Source organism: Girardinichthys multiradiatus, chromosome X, assembly GCF_021462225.1.
Source record: "Girardinichthys multiradiatus isolate DD_20200921_A chromosome X, DD_fGirMul_XY1, whole genome shotgun sequence".
NCBI lineage: Eukaryota > Metazoa > Chordata > Actinopteri > Cyprinodontiformes > Goodeidae > Girardinichthys > Girardinichthys multiradiatus.
Window position 1 is genome coordinate 36,048,740 of NC_061817.1, and position 15,668 is coordinate 36,064,407.

The 15,668-nt window shown below is 38.5% G+C and overlaps 1 protein-coding gene across 1 annotated transcript; it reads left to right on the plus strand.

Moving 5' to 3' along the window:
• Nucleotides 1–223: 223 nt before the first annotated feature.
• LOC124863309 (germ cell-specific gene 1-like protein) lies at nucleotides 224–15,164 on the plus strand. Its single transcript, XM_047357642.1, has 5 exons — nucleotides 224–947; nucleotides 6,165–6,212; nucleotides 11,313–11,465; nucleotides 14,003–14,114; nucleotides 14,395–15,164. Exons 1-5 carry the CDS (start codon nucleotides 644–646, stop codon nucleotides 14,699–14,701), a joined length of 924 nt encoding a protein of 307 aa, XP_047213598.1. The 5' UTR covers nucleotides 224–643; the 3' UTR covers nucleotides 14,702–15,164.
• The last annotated feature ends 504 nt before the right edge of the window (nucleotides 15,165–15,668 follow it).

A 15,668-nucleotide genomic window follows, 5' to 3' on the forward strand; every position in this document is an offset into this window, starting at 1 on the left:
CAAACTGATCAGATTTATAAAGCACCTCAGGATATACATTCTCTTTGTTTTTGCATGACCATCAGCAGGCTGTTGGAAGGAGATTTATCCCCCCATAAATACACACACACACAGACACACATATTATGGATGGATTTTCATATGAGATTGTGCACATTATGTCACTGGTCAAAGTTAAACCGGCACTTGATCTTCTGCCTCTGGCTGCAATCAGTTTGAAAATGCTGGGTCCATGTAAGCAGCGAGAGCCTTATTTTGGATTATAATCTCAGCTCGGAGAATGCTCAAAGGAAGTTTGGGTCATAATTTGCCATTTGTAATGGATAACATTGCTTGATGAGATTTGCTGAAGGGGAGGAGCAATGGCTTTAATTTGATGAGAAGCATAAAATCGATGGGGGGCGGTTAAACTTCGCACAGAGAAAATATGGGTTTCTCTTGTGTCTGTGGAGGTTTGGTGAAGAAATGCAGGACAACCAAAGAGCTGGGGGAGGGAAGCTCTCAATTCTCACCCAAGGAGCCCCAAATGCAACAAGATTATGAAGATTTGACATATCTGCTCGGAAGCAAAACACTGTGGCTTCATATTGAAAGCCAGGATTAGTCGCCTTTTCATTTCATCTCCTCTGGCCTGGCCTCAACCATGAGGCTAGAGCGTGGCCGGCGAGCTTCCCTGGCAATTACCTTCAACTTTGTGGCTTTGGCTTTTGCCCTGTCAGCAGTGACCACCAGCTACTGGTGTGAGGGGACCAGGAAGGTGGCCAAACCCTTCTGCTCAGGACCGCCTGTGAAGATGAAACAGTCGTACTGCATCCGCTTCAACAGCTCCAACCTCAACGACAGCCGGCAGGTGCAGTACATCTTTGAGACGGGAGAGGAGAAGTTTATTCTGAGGAAGTTCCACACTGGAATATTTTTCTCTTGTGAGCAGGCTGCCGATATGAACGGTAGGTGAACGCCTGACTTTCAGTCTCTGACAGAGTGATGGCGGAAGACACAACAAAATAATCCATAACATATGCCCATGTCCCTCAGTCCTGATCCCTATAGGAACCACAGCTCGGTAGGGTTCCAATGTTTTCCTACAATGGATGTAATTCAATGGGTCATTTACAAGCTTCTCTTGAACTTAACAGCCTGCAGAGGAGATATTCAGTTATTTAAATCGGGTGTGTTTGCACAGGAACACATTTATAATATACAGGGCAGTGCATCCTGTGGATTGGTTCAAGAATCACTGACATCTGGGATGGATTATTTTGTTCTTTCCCACATCCATTCATAGCTCCAGGTCAATTCCCCCTTTACAGATATCGTACATACATACTGCCATTTCCTACCTCACTATGCCCCTTCTGGGACTGTAAATAAACCATGGCGTGATGCATTAATTTTCATTAGATACGGTTTTAGGAATTATAGGGACAAATGCACACAAAAATGCTTTACTCATGTGTAATCATTTATGATTATCTGAAAACATTGCATTACACCCTAGTCCCATTAACTTTGGCTGTGATCCTATTTGGGTCAAGAGACTCATAAAGTATAAGAGATTAAGATTTCTGAGTAACCACTAGCTTGTAGATTTTATTTATTAGAGTCATATAACCACATTATCTTGCAGTAGTCTACAGAGTTTTAAATTAATGGTTCTCAAAGTGTGCATAAACAACCCCCCAATATTTCATACAAAATGACCAAAATGCGAAGGTATGAAATAGCAAAGGGATGAAATGACCATGCATTGCTGCAAAGTTAATGACTCAATGCAATCAACTGTTCACTGTCACCACATGCTAGTTCAGGTAGAGGGATTGATGCCAGGTTTGCTGCAAAGTCAGTGACTTGTTGCAAATGATTTCCTTAGATTAAAAACACATTTTTACAGATTATCATAATGAACTGAATGAATGCATTGGGTTATAACAAGGATTGAATTGTAATGTATGTAACTGACCATGAATTCATCTTTGTGACTGAACTAAATTGATTGCATACGTCTGTATATCAAACGCATCTGTTTGTCTTATAAGGTGCAATGAGACAACATTTCAGAATCAGAATAAGAATATCCTTTATTGTCATTGTCACAAGTACAACAAAAGTGAGAATAAAGCTATCTGGTTAGAGTGTGAGCAATAAATAATTTATATAAAATAGAAGCAGTTGTTTAAAAAGATAAAATAAAAACATATTCTGGCTGTGTTGAGTTTAGCTATTGCAACATTTGTTCTGAATTGGTGTTATATTCGTTACTACTTTGGACTCTTTCCATCCAGGGCAGTGGACCCCAGGATTTAGAAACCCTGATAAATGTTAAAAAACCATTTCAAAAATCAGTTCCTGCTGCTGAACATTTTAACCGTTTGGAGCCAATGTTCCTCCCTCTGCAAGCTGGGAGTTTCTCTTTCATCCTTTAAAACCGTGAAGATGTTTGATTGCTAAGCCTAAACCGACTTTAGTTGTGAGCATGGTAGATGGAGAGATTTTTTTTCCTTTTTTTGTGGCACTAGTGGTCTTAACTTTTGTAAGTTTTTCAACAGTAACTGGCAGGATAGAGGTGGAAAGAGGGGAAGAGATGCAGCAAAGGTCACCTGGGCAGGGAGTTGAACCCACGACGGGCTAAATCAAGGACTGTAGCCTCTGAACATGGGTCGCACGGGTTACCCTTGCGCCACCGCTGTGCCCCAAGTAAGAGAGAATGTTAACATGTTAAGCTATTTATGAGCAAACTTTACTAGCTTTTACAAATTATTGAAGCCAATACTTTATTTACTATATTTGCAATATATTTATTCGATATCACACTAAGAGAAAGATAGCATGCATGCAGAAACTAAGGACAACCTAATAGAAAATGAAAGGACAGATCAGAAAATGAACACAAGTGCTCAAAAAACAACAGCAGGTAGTCCTGAAACAATTATGTAGCCTTTAGTTACCTACATAAAGCAAAATCTCTTCAAGCAGAACATAAAGTCAAATTACTCACTCTTATTTTTCTTCCAGAAAATTATTTCAGTGGAAAAGTGGCAGATTGGAAGCAACAGAAAAAGTCAAGTCAGTCATTTTCTATACCGCTTCTTCCATAGTGGGTCGCGGGGAAGCTGGTGCCTATCTCCAGCAGTGTATGGGCAGGAGGTAGGGTACACCCTGGACAGGTCGCCAATCCATCGGAGGTTAACACACAAACAACCACGCACACACTCATTCACAAACCTAAGGGCAATTTAGAGAGACCAATTAACCTAACAGGCATGTCTTTGGACTGTGGGAGGAAGCCGGAGTACCCGGTGAAAACCCACGCATGCACGGGGAGAACATGCAAACTCCATGCAGAAAGACCCAAGGTAACATAGTTGCAGCAGTGCTACCAACTGTGCCACCGTGCAGCCCACGCTATGAATGTATGTATGAAAGGTATATGGAAATATACTGCATTTGAGCAAGAAGGAATATCAACAAGGGGCTGCACAGTGGCACAGTAGGTAGCACGGTTGCCTTCCAGCAGGAAGGTCCTGGGTTTGGGGGATTTCTGCGTGGAATTTATTTATTCTCCCCGTGCATGCGTGGGTTCTCTCCAGGTACTCCGGCTTCCTCCCACAGTCCAAATGGTAAATAGTAAATGGTCTGCACTTGTATAGCGCTTTCAAGTTCCCACAGACCCCAAAGTACTTTTCACTACAATCAGTCATCCACCCATTCACACACCGACAGTGGTGAGCTACATTGTAGAAGTTTACCTGGCTGCTAGTGTGGCTGCCATACACAGGCGGCACCAAACCCTCTGACCACCATCAGCAGACACGGTGGGTGAAGAGTGCTGCCCAAGGACACAAGAACTGTGACAGACAGAGCGGGGATTCAAACTGGCAACCCACAGGTTACAGGACAAACTCCTACCACTGCCCCTAAAATTGAAATCAGTTTTAACCTGCAGCACACCCAGATGTTGTGCCTTAAGCTTAGCTTCAACTGAGCTGATGACATCACATGCAGTGTAACGGTTTCAGATCATCAAATAAATTTACGTATCAAAAATAACCTGAGTTATTACAAAATGCAGTTTTTAAATGATGATTAAGGAAAAATAGGTATCCAAACAAACCTGACCCTGTGTGAACCTAATGACTGGTTGTGTGACCCTCTGAGTGTCATGATTTGTGGGTGTTTTGGGGTTGTGTTGGTCTTATTTCACAGTTGAAGTTTTGAATCATGTTTCTGTTTATTTTCCTGGTCATATTTTTGTTCATGTTTTGTCAAGTTGGGTTTTTGGATCTGGTTATGCTTTCGTTTCATGTTTTTCTAGTTATGTTTCTATTAGTTTGTATTCTTGAATTCCTGTTTTGCTCAGTCATGTTTGTTCTCTCCTGTCAATTAAGTTTATTCGGTTCACCTGCACCTAGTTAATCTGTCTCCTTGCCTCACCTGGTTCACACTCCATATATACAACTCCGTCCTGTTTATTCCTTGCGGAAACATTTTTCAGATCATGCTCTTGTTCTGTTATTCACGCCAAGCCTGTCTTGCCAGCCTGCCCATGTCTGTTTTTGCCTGTCTTGCCTGTCCGTTTATTGTTTTGGTTCCTGCCTCCTCCTGTGAGTAAGTTTTTGTTATTAAATCTTTTTTCACCTACCGTCATGCTGCCTGCTAGTCTGCATTCTGGGTTCGTCCGTTGCTCAAGTCCTGACACTGAGGCGACAAATACTATCAAGTCTTTCTGATAACTGGCAATGAATCTTTCTCATTGGTTTGAGTTTTGGCGTAACTGTTTTAGTTCAGTCACAGGGTTTTAAAGCATCAACCGCCATCAACCGTCAAGGTAATGCCACATCATCTCAGGCTGATTTACACCTGGACTTTGACTAGGCCTCCCAAAACCCCCATTCAGCTTTTTTTTTTTTTTAAAGTTTAACCTGGCCAATGTATAAAGTATTGTCCCAACATTCTTGGGGATCGTCAAGATACTTTTCGGCAAATGTGACGCAGGCCTTTGCCTTCCCTTTGCTCAGCATTGTTTTGACCTTCAAACTCTCCGGTGGAGGCCCTTTTGCCCCTGAACACTGACCTTTACTGCAGTTGTTCTCAACTGGTTGGTTGTAATCCAAAAGTGGACCACAGACACACAGACCCATTTTCAGTGATCCTCTTTTAGAGTAAAACAATGCCAAGAATAAATTATATGTAGAAGGTGGTAATAATGTCCTTTAATATGAGCTGAAACACACTGACTGAAACCATAAAAGAAGACATGCAAAGTTTGTTTACGTGTGAGTTACATGAGCATGGCGAAGGGGATGACAAGTGGATGTGTGACCCCTTTAACATTGAAATCTTAACGTTACCCAGCAACAAACAATCAGCTGGTAGGTCTACCACATAATCACAAGCAGAAATCTGTGGAAAAACAACGCTCTTTTTTCTGGAATTTTAAAAGAGTGTAAATAATGTTTCCCAGTTGGGTGTCAGGTTAGGTTAACCAGGGATTCTTAATTGCACTTAAGTCTCATTTTGTCATAATGCAGGTTTGTAGTAGGGCCAAAGTGCAGTGATGGAGGCAGGAGGCAGAGGAATGAAGGTAAGATGAGTCTTTAATTGTTCTCGTACGCAGACCAGGCAGGAAAACCAGAATCAGGCTGAACCAGATCAAGACCAGGACATGGAGTGACCAGACATGACGAGGGTAACAAGGACATAAACAACACAAGGATCCATCCCCAAACAATGAAAACAAAGGGACTTAAATATAAACTGATAGGACAGGGAGAACCAATGAGAAACGAGGACCAGGTAATTAAATAAGCAAGGAACAACCGGGCTAGGCTACGGTAAACAGGAGGATGGAAACAGAGGGTAAACAAGGACCAGACCAGGAAACTAAACAAAACAAAACGCAGAACCCAGGCTGGCATGACATGTTTGTCTCTTGTTAGCCCAGTGATGGCCTGGCAGCCTGTCTATGCTGCCTCCCACCTTCCTTTTTGGAATAAAAAAATAGTTTTTAACATTACAATTAGCAAAAACTTTACTTTTTAGGAAATATCTCTTTATAATATATTTTTAGCAAATGAAGACTTTTGTTCTGATGATATAAAAATTTCAATAGTATGTTTTATTTATTTAATATGTCTTAAAGTTTTCTGTGTTTATTTATTTGACAGGGTTTGACTGTCGAAGTTTTGCTGAGATTGCACCTGAACATCAAAGAGGTTGGTAAAATCATGACTGTGGTCGCATTTAAATGTTTGTTTTTCTTGGAAAACATTAAAGATTACGCTATTAGAAGGGTTTATTGGCAGAAAAAAAGAATCACAACTGTTTATAAGACCAATGATTACCGCACTTACCGTGAAGCCTGTTTAACCCGACTCCTGACTGGATGTGAAGTCTGTTCTAAGAAACCAAAGATGAAAATCCTAACGATATAACGAATATCAAACTGCTACGGTTTTACCAACAAAGTGGTTCCAGTTCAACGGCCAGAGACCCAACTATGTGCTGCCTCATTATGTCACTTAATAAAATTCCCATTTCAGTAAAGGTTTGCAGAAATCACTGGATTTGTCTCATTATTCCTGCAAAAATCTTAATTTCATGTGCCTTGTGTTTTAAACAACAGTATTCGTGATGCTCTTTTCATTGCTGACCATCATTTCCGATCCCTGATTGGTCTTCATGAAGAGGAGTTAAACACAGGCTGTTTTAACCAGGATATCTACACACCGGATGGCACAAAACCTTCCAAATACCACTAAACTTTAAACAATAGTAGAACAAGACTTGGACCTTTTCACATTGTTGTGTTGTTTAAAAAGATTAAAAAAGGGGCTAAAAACATCCATTGACAATGCATGTTTGGAAGTTGGCAGTCGAATTACGGATGGCTGTGTCGACGATTGGCAGCCTCTGTACATGGGCTTCTTTCTCTACTACCATGCCACAGCGCTCCTTGTTTGCTCAGAACCATTTTGGCAATTGGATTTTCTCACCAGAAACCAGATATTAAAACCAAAAAAAAAACAGTGATTATTTGATTTTTGTTTAAAAATATAAAATATAAGACATTTTTCTTTTTCATGCTCAACAAAAGATGAAGAAAATTTTACTTTACATTTTCTTTCCTTTTGTTATATAGAAAATATAAAAACTCTAGCTCAGAGAAACTAGACAGACACCAAATTCTGCAGCAATTATATACAATCAGATTCAATAAAGAGTAATATTATGAAGTTCATTTATTTTAGTAACTGAATTCACTAAGTGAAACACGTTATATGGATTAACTACACACAGACTGATGTTTGTAAGCCTTTATTTCAGTTTGTTATGATGATTTTCTGCTTTCAGCTGATGAAAACCTGACATTTACGACTAAAATATTACATCAGACCAATAAAAACATGTTTAATAAATAAATTTGGGCTTAATGAAAACTATGTTTAATACCTGCTAAAATATTATTTTCATAGGTTGTTTTAATCTGACAAACGAGCGTCATGCTTCTTATTTACTGAATATGACTGTATTGTGACCTTAGGAGGCGTGTCTTCTGTACACCTTGTCTTGCTCTTAAAGAGGAATATTCAAATAGCGATTTTAGTTTGCATGAATGGGGTGAACGTAATGGTAAATGCAGTGAGGCGTTAGCCAACAGGTATACTGTTCCCAGAAACACAGAGCAATCAGGCTAACATGTCTGTACACATTATGTTCATTTGCTTAATAATAATAACCTAATATCTTGTTTTATAGCTCCTTTAGAACATCTGACACCATACCATTTTAACACAAAATTTCAGCACATTTTATTCTGAATGCGATCAAGTAAAAAAAATTTTGGTGTTTAAAAACCATCAATTTCATCTGACTTTTCCGCCTTAGAACAGAATAAAAAGCATTCAGCATTGACATGAGAGGCGGGATGGAAATACAGACACACAATCTGACAGCTGCTGTCAAACGATGTGAATAAAGATTTTTATTCACTACAGAAAGAGAGGAGGGTCAAATAAATGTTTGTGGTTTAAACTGTTTTCTTTAAGATTATATTTTCTAATAAAAGCCATCCGAATATCCGATCTTCTGTAGCCTACTTCAACAGATACTTCTCATTTAGGTAGGTTGAATAATAGTGCTATTTAAGCCACGATAATAGTATTGTTATTGTAAAGTGGGTATAAGACAGAAATTATTCAGTAATTTTTTACTTCTCTTAAATGTCGGAACTCTGTTTTCTTATCATTCTGACGAATATTTTAGAGGCTAAAAGTAGATATTGAGCAATCCACATTTTAGGTGGTTATAAGCAGAGATGCACCAATCAGAGATCTGGATTTGTAAGGCTTTGATAGGTTTTAACCAATTCCAGTATTTCAAGAAGATAAGAAAGCCTTCGAAATATATCTATAAGATAAGCCTTCAAAATTTCTTTTTCTAGTCTTCCTGCTGTGAACGATCAGTAATGTTTTATATTGAGTGCAGAGGTGATGTCACAAAGTGAGTGAAAGAGAAGTTGTCTTTAGCAATTAGCAGGACCAGTGTTATTAGCATTACAGACTCAACTGTAAATATTAGTCTCTGAGTTTGTTTCCTGGAGCCGAGGTGTCCAAAATGCGGCATGTGAGCCATTTGATCCCCTTATTTCAGTCATCACAGCAAAGGGAGGGATACTTTAAGGATTCTAAAATATAACATATTTAAAGTTATTTTACAATTTTGGGTTTGCTACACAATTTCATTTGTGTTCATTTGCAGTTTTGATGCCTTCATTGAGAATCTATGTATAATGTAAATAGTCATGAACATAAAGAAAACCATTAAATGATAAAGGCGTTCTAAACCTTTTGCACGGTAGGTGTGCATATATATATCCTATCATACATATATATATATATTATATGTATATACTATAATATATTATATATTCTATATATATATAGTCACCCCATATCCTGCTTCCATAGAGAGAAAGATTTTCTAGACCAGCGAAATGAAAAAAGATTGACCTTATAAATATAGGCAAATCAATTTTTTTGATGATGAACCCGTGCCAGGTTTTGAATCTAGAATAATTTAAAGATGTCTCCTCCAAAAAATCAGACTACTAAAATCAGACTACTAAAAAACTGATGTCTAGTTTGTTGTTGAACAGCTAAAAAATAAATAAACTCATTATGAAATCATATTTGGGTTTAAAAAAACAAGATTTTTCTGCCCCACGACTACCTTGAACTTTATGATCTTGGCTTGCATGAATAAAGTTTGGACACCCCTGATGTAGAGAGTGTTGACCCTTACTTTACCTCTGAGACTGAAGATTGAAAGCTCCACAGGGTAAAATAGAGAAGCTTGGCAAAAACATGTTTAGCCTTCCTATTATCTGGTGACATCATTTCTAGTCACCGGCCAATTTCTTAGTGCATCTCTGTTGTAAGTCTCCCTGATCCTGGTTTACCACTAGAACCAGTTTAATAGAGAAATCTCAACTTGAGCTTCAAACTACTTATTGTCCCTTTTTTCTTTCTACGCACTCCGTTCTTTCTACACACAACCTGTCAATATTCTTGTATATATATATTTTTCCATTGTATATATATATATATATATATATATATATATATATTGTATATATATGTTTTTTTATAACTAACTTTTATAAAAAAAACTTTTTATAACTTGTATAAAAAGTTTTTTTATAACCTTTTTTTAAATAACTTTTTATACCTTTTTATAACTTTATAACTTTTTAAATATTTATTTTCTTTAATTTGCACTACTTGCCTGCACTGTTTTGTTCTGATTTTGGAAATTTCGTTGCACCCATGTGGAGCAATGACAAATAAAGAATTCTGATTTCTGATTTCCTTAGTGCCCTTTGCTTTGTGAATGCGGCTGAAACAAACGTGTCTGTTTTACCTCTGTGTTAACAACCACAGGTGCACACATAAAAAGGCAAACCCTACATGTTACATACAGAACATGCCTCTGATCTATAAATAGTCTCATGAAAATGGTAATTCTGAGACATAGCTACATATTAAGTCTCCATTCATATAGGTCAGAATGAGCGGAAATACAAACTTTCTGTCATAAACACTGTAAAAGATTTAGACTCTAAATCTTTTACATTTTTTTAATTTTAGAGGATGGTCCTGGGTAGCAAACTTCTTTTCTCCACCGGTTTTTACAGCACAGGTGCATCAAAATTATTTCAGTAATTCAATTGAAAAAGGGACATTTGTATAACATGGATGTATTACACATGAGTGATATATTTTAAGTATTTATTTCTGCTAATGTTGATGCTGATGTCCTTTAGCTAATGAAAACCCAATGTTCAGTTCTTAAAGACATCAGAATATCCCATAGGACCAATAAAATAAGAACGTTTAATACAGTAATGTGCTCCTACTGAAATATATGTCCATGTACTGTACAGTATATTCACTCAGTACTTGGTCTGGGCTCCGTTAGCATGATTTACTTCATCAGTGCAGCAAGGCATGGAGGCAGTCAGCCTATGGTTCTTCTGAAGTGTTCAGGAAACCCAGGTTTCTTTAATTGCAGCTTTCAGCTCGTCTGCATTGTTGGTTCTGGGGTCTCTAATCTTCCTCTTGACCATACTCCATAGATTCTCTGGGGGTTTAGGTCAGACCAGTCAAATCAATCAACTCTGCTGGAAAATAAAATCAACATCTCCATAAAGCTTACCAGCAGAGGGAAGCATGCAGTGCTGCACAAACCTTATAAATCTCCACCAATGACAAATCTTTGTTTTAGACCATCCCTCACAATCCTCTCAAGGCTTCAGTTATTCCTGTTGCTTCTGCACATTTTCTTTCAAACCTTTTCCTTCCAATCAACTTTCCAACAACATGCTTAGATACAGAACTCTGTGACCAAGCAGCATTGGCCTATTGTGGTGTATACTTCAGTGTCTGTGACTCTCCATTGGATAACTATCAAGTCAGCATTCTTCCCCATACTACAATTTTTATTTACATTTTTTATTACCTGTAAGTCTTGATCATCCAAATTAACACAAAGAAACACTTAAGATTCATCACTCTGTGTTTGAATCTGAGTTTCACTTTTTCAATTGAAATACTGAAGTAAATTAACCTTCAATGATAAGTCGAATTAACTGTGCTTCACCTGTTCACTGTGTCGAGGTTTGACGCAGTGAACAGGTGAAGCTCAGGTCTGATTTAAATTTCCTGATATAAAAGGAACACGCCTCTGGGATTATCTATCAGTTTCAAAGTGAAATAAGGACTGCAATAACTGATCTCTGTTTTGTTTGTTCCTAGGAGTGCTGTGGCTATGTGTCGTAGCAGAGAGCCTGTACCTCGGTCTGCTCTTCATAGGCGGGGTTCTGATGATTTTGGAGCAGTGTCGCTGCTTTAGCGTCATGAACAAGTTGAAACTCAGTGCCTTCGCTGCCATGTGCACTGCTCTCTCAGGTAACAGCAAAACAAACTATGAAAGCATTTGGTTCATGAAGAAAGGAAGAATACAATAGGGCGGGGTGAAGTTTCTTCCAAAAGGATGCTTGGGCATCCCACAAGGACCATCTCACTGAAGGCTAGGGAGTAATCGTTCAGCCTTTTGTTCACTTCTATAGTATGATTTATGAGTACATAGGACATTTTAAGGGTCAGCTGATGTCAACAAACTGTCCTTTATCTTAGTATCTCATATGGCTGTTCACCACAGCAATAAAAACTAAGGAGCAGGGCAGCAGGTCATGGTGGCTGAATGCGACGAGGCTGAGAGTCAAGCAGCTGAAAAGCTAACTGATCTGTGGCCACTCGCTGCCTCGGAGGATTTGCTGGTATGTGGAGTAATCGGATTGGAACCGGGGCAGCGATTTTGGACTGTGCCAAGATCTGCCCAGAGGACCTCCCTCCCTCCCCCACTAACTCCCCCTCTCAGCGCTTGACTCCCATCCCATCCCCCCTGTTGTTCTGTGTTAATCCCAGAAAAAGCAGCTGCACAGAGCGAGAGTCAGAATGAGGCAGCGGAGTTCACCTAAACCCTCTGTTGTTTTAGTATACATGGTTCCTACTAAGTCTGGATAACTGGGAATGTATGGAATTTAATTTATTTTTCCAGGTTTGGATGAATAAGGAAAAATAAATTAAATTGTGAAAATCCATCCATTCAATTCAATTCAAAAATACTTTATTAATCCCAAATTCATAAATTTTATTAATCCCAATCCCATCCATCCATCCATCCATCCATCCATCCATCCATCCATCCATCCATCCATCCATCCATCCATCCATCCATCCATCCATCCATCCATCCATCCAACCATCCATCCATCCATCCATCCATCCATCCAACCACTTGTACATTATCCTTCTTTCTTCCTTCCGTTTTTTGTTATTAGAAACCTTTATATCCATACTATCTAAAAATTTGCTAAAACAATCCTAGAACTCTGAAAATTTGATTTGAAAAAGTATGAAATATTGACAGAAAATACACTATAAACTACATAGTACAGCTGGCCTTATGTCAGAGCACTTCCTACATCTTTTAAAACCCCATTTGGTTACTTATTAGAAACCGAATGTTTTTTTTATAAAAAAAGAAACAACTTCAGTGTCTGTTTTGACTTGTGTAATGAGCATTAAGAAGTAAAAAAATTGTACTTAATTCGGTCAGTAACATATGGAATTCTGACATATAATTATGCAGGAACCTGTAGGTAAAGCAGTGTTTCAAGCCTTAACCCTCTGAGCAATAAAAGCTAAAATTGCACAATAACATATGGTTTTCCAGGGCATAAACAATCTTGAGTCTGCACCCAAGATCCCAACAGGTTTTTCTTTCTAGCTGTGAAATAGTGCATATTTTTAACCCAAATAATTGAAATTATATTTCACAGCTTACACACTTATTTCACACAGATAATGAAAGAAATTGGAAAAGAAGCAGCCACTGACAAAGCTTGGTTTCTGCGTCGGCACATACATTTAAATTGGGCTCGCTTGTTCTCTGCTGGTCAGCTCATCAATACAATAGTTTGAACAGTTTCTCATCAGGAATTTTACATGACTGTAGCATCTTGTGGGTCACTGAATGATATCATCTCAAGATGGCAGTAAAATCAAATCTAGTTATTACCCAGTTTGTTCTAATTATTATTACAAATGTTCAGCACTTTTACCATCTGATGTTAAGCAAATATTTATGCACCTTGAACTTTTTGTAAGCAACAAGCCATATGGGGGACACCACAAACATGCAGAAGAAGGTGCCCTGTTCAGATGAGTCCAAAATTAAGCTTTCTGGTCTATATGCAAATACCGGAAAACTACTACTGTAGGGATGCAGGGATGAGGAAGCTGGTCAGAGCTGGTGGGCAATAGATGGAGCTAAATAGAGGACAATAATGGAAGAAAACCTGTTCGGGCTGCTAATTACTTGACACTGGGGCAAAGGTGCCCCTTCTGGCAGGACACAGAGCCGAAGCTACAATGGAATGGTTTAGATCAAAGCATATTTATGTGTTAAAGTGGTCCAGTCAATGTTCACATCTAAATCCAATTGAGAATCAATGGATTGATGCTCACAGATGCTCTCCATCCATTCTGACTGAAATGAGCTTGTTTGTAATGAAGCATGGGCAAAGAATTTAAACTGCAAAGTTTGAGGACACATAAATATGCTTCGATCTAAACCATTCCATTTTTTGCATTTATTTTGTAAAACCTTTTGGAAACTTTGTACCATTTTCCTTCCATCACAAATAATACCCTACTTTATGTTGGTCAATCAGGTAAATAAAAACAAATACATTGAAGTTTGTGGTTGTAACATAGCCAAATGAGAAAGGTGCAAGAGGTTTGAACACTTTTGCAAAGTGCTGTATGACACATCCATCACTGGCTTGCACCTCCACCACATCATGTCCAGAATGGACTCCTCCTTCTTGGAGTTTAACTTCTGTCAGTGAGTGTCGGCTCTTGTGCTCTTTTTTTCTCAGGCCTTTGTGGGATGGTGGCCCATATGATGTTCACCACCATCTTCCATCTTTCTGTCTCTATGGGACCTGAAGACTGGAGACCCAAGACTTGGGACTACAGCTGGTCTTATGCGTAAGCACTTCCTAAATCTTTCAAAAACCCATTTGGTAACTTAATATAAAACAGAATAAATTTTCATTAAGAGGCATCAACTTTAGTGTCTGTTTTGAGTTCTGGAATTATCATTAAAATAAAATAAAATTGTAGTTAATTCAATCAATAAATGAACTTGATGAGGACTAAAAGGCTCATTCACTATTTATTTTAAAACATTATATAAGGGGTATTGTATTTTAACTGGAATTAATTGTAGTGTCAGTTTGACTCTAACTTTTGATCTTGCTTCTTGCAGCTTAGCGTGGTGTTCTTTTGGCACCTGCATGGGCTCTGCAGTGACAACCCTCAACAGATACACAAAGACCATCATAGAGTTTAAATACAAGCGGCACAACATTGAGAAGAACCTGATGATCAAGCAGAAGATGATGGAGCTGGGTCTCCCCGAGCAGATGTGGGACATGTACTTGACTGCTGTTCCTGCTGATGTGGAGATACCACCAGAACCGCTGGTAAACGGCCACAAGCCTTCAACAAGAACACAGTATGTGTTTGAAGAAATGGACCATCCACCAGAACAACAAGTGGAGGCATACTGTTAAAGACAGTCCAGGCTAAAGGAGAAGATCATTTACTCTTTTTGTTCCTTGCTTTACAACTAATGTCCTTCTGCCAGGTTTGGACCAAGTTTGGCTTCCATGTAACATACATTTAACCAAGACAACATGCTTCTACTTTAACGTGCATCCTTCTGCTTCAACCTGAGCTCAATCTGCCTTCTATTATCCAAGATGCATTAAAACTGTTATTTGCAGCAGATGCACTGAGAGGAACAGTGGTCCTGAAACGTATGAACTGTACCACCTCTCGTCAGTCATGGCTGGATCCCTGTACCAAAGCAGGAATCAATTCTTTAAACTCTCTCTGGGTTCCTTACAGTATTTATTGTATTTTTTTTTTACTGTAAACCTTCATTTTGGAGGTTAAATGGCTGAAAAGAGAGGGTTCCGCTGCTGTTTGAAAAATTCGCATTTAGAAGATGTGAATAAAAAAATGTGCAACTCATGTCATTGATGGGTATCTTTACAACATATGAATTAATATCATTAAAGTTTATCCAGGTTCCTAGGCAGTCTGGAAAAGTCTGGGTATTAAATGGAGTGGCAGTTACATTTATTCATGTTTAAATCATGTCTTTTATCTTGGATTTACCACGTCACACCTGGATTGTAATGTTTTACCTGTTAGTATTTTGTTTTTTGACTTAATAACTGAATGCAGTCTCATTCAAACATTAAAAAAGGGACATTTCACAGTTTGTTTGGACACTCTCAACTCAGGTTGAAATGAACCTGTTGTTTTTAAAATGGGCCAGGTTAAAATGCCAAACAAAGCATTTTGCAAATGAGATAAAGCTTGTGTAAAGCACAGAATCTCTATTAATATACTCCAGCCCTCATTGGACAAGTCCAAATGTTATAGATTCTGGAATAAACCTGAACTATTTTTGTCCAAATAAACGCAGTGAAATGACCCAGTACCACACTCCAAAAATCAAAAGGCAATTTT